This window comes from Impatiens glandulifera, chromosome 1, assembly GCF_907164915.1.
Source record: "Impatiens glandulifera chromosome 1, dImpGla2.1, whole genome shotgun sequence".
In the NCBI taxonomy this organism is placed as follows: Eukaryota; Viridiplantae; Streptophyta; class Magnoliopsida; order Ericales; family Balsaminaceae; genus Impatiens; species Impatiens glandulifera.
This window is the reverse complement of record NC_061862.1, coordinates 112338968-112345115: the sequence shown is the minus strand read 5'-3', so window position 1 is coordinate 112345115 and position 6148 is coordinate 112338968. Positions and strand designations below refer to the sequence as shown.

General features: G+C 29.7%; 1 protein-coding gene across 2 annotated transcripts; it reads right to left on the bottom strand.

Moving 5' to 3' along the window:
• Positions 1–407: 407 nt before the first annotated feature.
• On the bottom strand, positions 408–4743 carry LOC124919433 (FAD-linked sulfhydryl oxidase ERV1). 2 transcript variants are annotated; one of them, XM_047459780.1, is made up of 8 exons: positions 4521–4743; positions 4168–4270; positions 3627–3954; positions 2591–2668; positions 1953–2000; positions 1177–1241; positions 797–874; positions 408–710 (listed from the first exon to the last, which is right to left on the bottom strand). In XM_047459780.1, the coding sequence occupies exons 3-8, from the start codon at positions 3915–3917 to the stop codon at positions 590–592; spliced, it is 681 nt and encodes a 226-aa protein (XP_047315736.1). In that variant the 5' UTR covers positions 3918–3954; positions 4168–4270; positions 4521–4743; the 3' UTR covers positions 408–589. The 2 variants fall into 2 exon arrangements, with proteins under 2 accessions (XP_047315736.1, XP_047315663.1); XM_047459707.1 differs by lacking the exon at positions 4168–4270.
• Between the last annotated feature and the right edge of the window lie 1405 nt (positions 4744–6148).

The following is a 6148-nucleotide window of genomic DNA, read 5'->3' as shown; positions in this document are numbered from 1 at the left end:
AGTGAGAGTCAAGGTGGTTACAATTTCAGTTTGATTTAAAATAGTAATAATTGTTATTTATTGTGTTAACAATATTTAATTTTTTATTTATTAATAAACAAATTACTCTATTGTGTTGATTTCTTGTTTTTTAATTAATTTATTTTATTTTATTTACATCCCTTCATTCTATCAATCATCTAAAGCTTTATATGTATTGATTCCATACTAATCATCTTAAAATTGATTTTTATTAATGTTGATTGTGAGACAAAAAATAATATTATTAACAAAAACCTACAATTACATTTTTATGTTTACTGAAAAAAACTACATTTTGTTAAATCTAAAATTAATTATTACAATGTTATTACTAATCAATTTAGAAATATTTTTCTACTATTGTATGTATGTTTTCTATCTTAATATATTATGCAATATCTGATATATTAAATTACAAGAATCAATATTACAGTGTTCAAGTGTTTGAAAGCATCTAAAACCAATTGTAGAATCCAACACTTCTTATGAAACTTTTCCAAAAGTGTCGCGAAAGCTCGAACCCACGACTATTAATCTTGAGTAATAATGATCCAAACGAGCAGGTTTTCTACGGAAACTGATTGCCAAAAGCATTTTCGGAACCCTGTAAATCGCACATGCGTTGTTCACAGTCCAATTTTCCCCACCTTGCATTTACTCTTTCACAAGGGAATTTTGGTTTGCCAAGACTTATTAAACAAACAATTAACATTATAAGGACATTGCCAAGATCCATGGAAATCAAATCAAATTCAGCATTTAAGGATATACTTACCTTCTATTGACAACATTGTGTACATGACATAACCACTGCGAAAACTCAGCTTGAGATCCAGTTTGAACCGGATTTGATCTTCACTCGAAAAAAATAGGCAAACCCGTTAACAGAGTTTTCATTAAAATCTCATATTAAAGGCATCATTCTAAACAAAAGAAGCAATCATGTGGATTATTAAATTTAATCTATCATCCCATCAAATCATTTAAATCATCAATTACAGAAATACTAAAATACCCTTCTTTCTTTTAGTACTCATATTATCTCTTAACCAAATAAGGGTAATCTGATTATTCTACCCAAATAATTAGATTATATGAGAATAATCTGATTATGTGACATAAACAGCAATCGTTATAAGACCAGATTATATATACCTTAGAATTTCTTTAAAATGATCGGCGCAATCTTTGCAAGGGTACATTCTGGATAGTATCGATACCTGCATTATTAAAGTAAATTGACAAGCATAATGACTCAATTAAAACAATCAACTTCAAACATATATTAAGATCATTATAACTCAAATTATCTCAAAATTTACTTTTGGTTATCAATGTAAATAATGTCGGTTGAATAAGTATTGCTCATTAGGTCACTACAAGAAGATTAGAACCAAAACATTTTAATCTCAAGGCATGTCAAAACAGTTGAGACATTTACTGTCGTGGGAAGGTTTTGTATACATTTGGAGTCTGCATCATTAAGAAACGCAATATTCGACCATATTATTGATTATGATATAGATTCCCCACCTGGGGATGCTAAAAGAAGTTAATAAACAAACAGGTAGAGAGATATTTGGGGGATAATTTGCACCTTAAATCTATTATCTGATTTTATAATAGAAAAAGTGGAAGAACAAACCTATTGTAAATGTACATTTTTCTAACCACCAATGTCAGAATAAAACCAAACCAGAAGGAAATGTGACATCAGATGGATTAATTGATTAAATACATACTAACAAGTGATTAATCAAAATATATATGTTTTTGAAACCATGGATTAATTATTGTAAAGGTTTAAATCACATGAATATGGTTGAACTATCAAACTAAAGGCCAAAGACATTTCAACAGACAACCAGTTTCTAATAAAAACCAACATAATGGAAAATAAATTTACAGATGAAGGAGCAAGATAAACACACCAGTTCTTTTACATCCTTCTTTTGCTGTCTTGTAGGCATATCTGGATACTGAAAATAAAAAATGCATGATTTTCACAGTTTAGAAGAAGTATGTCCAAAGCAAATTTGGTGTTATCAGAACAGGTGTCAAAATCATTAAAAAAATCTTCAAAATGAATTTTGTGAAATAAACTTGGATTCGGAGACCAAACCAGGGTAGCTCAAGTGGAAAATGTCTTAACTAAGATTTCCACTAAAAATGCCCTGATTTAAAGGGGATCGGTCATGCTAACCACCCCAGGGAATAAACCCGGATCACAAAAAAATCTTTGATTCGAGGATAGTGTTGGAAGAAGGTTCAGATTTAACACAGAAAGTTTGAGATGACGATTATTATCCGATTTGGATTTTTCAGATTGAAAATGCTTTTGTGTTGTTTTGGAGTTGGTCAATTAGACAGACTATAATCTTCATCCTTAATAGTTATCCATCCAAAAATCAATGTTTTTTATTCTTTCCCAATTTCTTTACTTTTCAAGTTGTTTATATTGAAGTAAGTAGATTCGTGACAATTTCATTAATACAAACTTTAACATTTTAAAATTCTAAACAACAAAATCCCAGATCAAGAAGTCTAAAAAGTGATCCTAATAAGTGACCTGAGCTGCAAGAGTGTGAAGAAAGGTCCAAGTTGCCCTGCCAAGGTCTTCTTTAGCCACAGGTCCATTAGACTTTACCTGAAGAAAGAAGAAAGGTACTTTATCAAATTGTAAACTCTATGAAGTAATTGGAGATATAAAAAAAAGCATTTCAATTCCCTTGTAAATCCTACACAAAAACAAGTTCACTCAACATCCATCAGTCCTCTCTATATTGATGGATATTATGTTCAACACTACTATTGATGGAATTGAACTAGCATTATAACATTTGAGCCCATTTGTTTGGCCTATAAGCTGCCACCACCACTAAGATTTTCTCTAAAATTACAAAATACTATCACCATCTTTGAACAACTTATACTAAATAAGCTATTATAGCCAATAGGCAAGAAACAAACAGCCACCACCTAGATCTCTTAAACTGAAACTGTAGAACTTGTTCTCCAGAATTTGCAATTAGATCTTATGTTTTCTTAAAATTGGCTTTATGAGATTTGTTACTCAGGCTTACTACTATAAAGTATAGTCTAATCCCAATATTTTATCCTAAAATTTTGTAGTCATCAAAGTTCTGTACCCTTGTCTCAATTTCTGGAATCCAACAAATAGTTTGATTGAAGAAGTTGTTTATCTGGGTAAATGACCAAACCACCCTTAAGAGTATTTGTTTTCTGTCATGCAACCCAACAAGTTAAATCTACTTAGGGTCATTGAAGCCAAAAAAATTTATAAAGAAAATGCAATAGGATGTAGTAATCTCATACAATTTTACAATAATGATTATGAGAATAAGACAATCTTCATTTGATTAGTCTCTCATTGATATTACTCATGTAGAGCTGGTCTAAGAATCTTTTAGCTAGTGCAATCTAAACGTTCTCAAGCTCACTAAAAAATATACATTAGGCCTGACACCAAACAACAAATGAGCACTAGCATACCATCTTAACAAATATACATTAATACCAGAAAGTAAAATGAAAAAAAAAACCTAAATTCTGCATCAAAGTATTATAAATGAGTTATGCAATACCTCATTAAGAACGTCTTTGGGCTGCAGAAAAGAAGAGCTAGTCTTCGAACTTAATGGAGTCGTTACAAAAGCTGATGGTAGAGAAAAGAGAGGCTGCTCCTTTTTAGATAATGGCTCATTAGGAAGACAAATCAATCTAGATAGATTGGCTTGAATTGTCTGCGAGACATTCTCAAATGTCTGAAAGATGGCTCGTAGTGGGTTTTCAGACAAGGAAAATGAGTAACGGAATGAGTCCTTTTGTGTGCCAGAATATGTATAAGGTCTTTTGTCATAACTTCTGCCATCCATCGCCTTCCCAATAGAAATTATTGGGTCCTAATAGTGCCTACATCAACAAATTCATGACTGACATGAGTACAATACCATTAGATTCTATTGCCAGATCTCAAACCGCAGAGATAATAAACCCTTTATCAAGCGTGTAATACAACATTGATGAGAAATGCTTTGGCAATTAGAAAGGGATAAAAAGAATAAGTGAAGTCTGAACACACATTACGCTTTGTCTGAAGTCTGAACCAGGTAGAACAGAACTTACATTCAACAGGAATAACTAGGTATTTCAAATCTCCATGATCAAAGAAAGCAAGAAAAGGATCAGTTTCCTACACCACACCATGATGTAACTTCAGCTTCAAATTCTAGCAAAGTACAAGATAACAGACACAAACAGAACTAATACTTGTAAAATACTCCATCAATTATAACTTTCTTATGCAAGAATTTGCTTCTGATTCAGAGGAAATAAAGTGAGTTCATCTCTCTATTAAACTGAGTCCAAAATCAGCAGAAACATTGCAAGATATATGTCTTCGAGACTAAAGAAAAATACCCAAAATATGCTTCATACAAACAGGATGAAAAATCTCTTCTTAGAATCAAATTAATTACCAGGTGCAAGAGCTGGTGCAGTAGTTCATAGGATGAGAAATCCAGACATTTGAATGAGCCGTCTTTCACCTTTCAGGTCGAACGAATTGAGTCTCTCCTTCACTCTCAAGCAGTAGCAGCTGTTAATCAACCATGAATGCAAAACAGAGAAGGCGAAAGATCTAGACTTTATAGCGTTAATGAGACACGCCCACCAAAACCCTTGGTCTAAATTCTGTAAATTAACCATGGCTATGGATGGATCTTCATTTATTTAGATAATGGAGAGGTCTTGTTCTAGGTTATTGTGGTTATTTTTAAATCATTTTTTTAGATATATTATAATAAAGTGGATTATTATTATTATTATTATTTTTAAAATGAATAAATTATTTGAAATACAAATATATATATATATATATATAAATAATATATATATTAAAAGTATTAAAATAAAATGTTTAAATGATATAATTAGGAAATGAACTTATGATAGAATATTATGAACTAGTTTAGTTCAGTTTATTTTGTTCTAGTTTATTCATTAAATATTTAGATATATTTAATCTATTAAAATAATTTAAGTTACCAAATTGAAGTACTAAACATAAAAAAAAAAATCAATTGTAATAAGAGTGTTCATGCTAAAAAATAGTAATAAACTTATTTAAACTAAAAAATAAAAATAAATTAAATTAAAAAAATTATAATAATATTTATTTAATCTTTAAAATTATTAAAATAAAAATAAAACGTTCTCATTCCACCTTTTATTCATTTTGATAAAACAACTTATTTTCTCACATATTTCATCACATATTTTTTCCGAATGAATTTCTCGTCTCGTAACTTTACACTTTCACTTTATCAATCAAATATTATATTCATATTTTTTAATAATTAACATCGTGACCTCACACTTTGATCAATCAAATATTTGATTCATATTTGTTTAACTAATTTCAAATGATATTGGTTTATTATCCGTCGGCAAACCACGTCTCAACCACACATGGTTAAAAGTTGTACTTGTTTTGTTAGGTTACAAGTTCAAAACATACAAATAACATTTTCAATTTTATTTTTAACCATTTTAAATTTATGGGCGGGTCAACCCACAATCCGACTCAAGTATCTATTTACTCTCACATAAATATCCAAATTAACCACAACTTTCGACCCAGCAATCCGGACATTTTAAAAACTAAGCATCATTATATATATAGATTAGTTAGTTAATATTTTAAACTTTTATTGTTAAAATGTCTCGCGTTATCAAATTTGGTGTTGAATCTTAAATATAAAGTGTTGTTAGCCTAGTTGGTTAAAATGTTATACTTGTTTTGTTAGGTTACAAATTTGAAACATACCAACAACATTTTTAATTTTATTTTTAACCGTTTTAAGTTTATGGGCGAGTCAACCCACTATCCCACCCAAGTATCCATTTACTCTCACTTAAATATCTAAATTAACCACAGCTCTCAACCCGGCAATCCGGACACTTTAAAAATTAAGCATCAATATATATATATATATATATATATATATATATATATATATATATATATATATATATATATTAGTTAGTTAAAAATTTGAACTTTTATTATTAAAATGTCACACGTTCATCAAATTTGGTGTTAAGT

Bases quoted from the DNA above. Each gene is read 5' to 3' on its own strand.
- LOC124919433 (XM_047459780.1), bottom strand. From the start codon at position 3,917: ATGGATGGCAGAAGTTATGACAAAAGACCTTATACATATTCTGGCACA. The intron at 2,669-3,626 runs GTATTGCATAAC...TTCTTTCTTCAG, and splicing joins CCAAAGACGTTCTTAATGAG to GTAAAGTCTAATGGACCTGT. The intron at 875-1,176 runs GTATATATAATC...TTTCGAGTGAAG, and splicing joins CATTTTAAAGAAATTCTAAG to ATCAAATCCGGTTCAAACTG.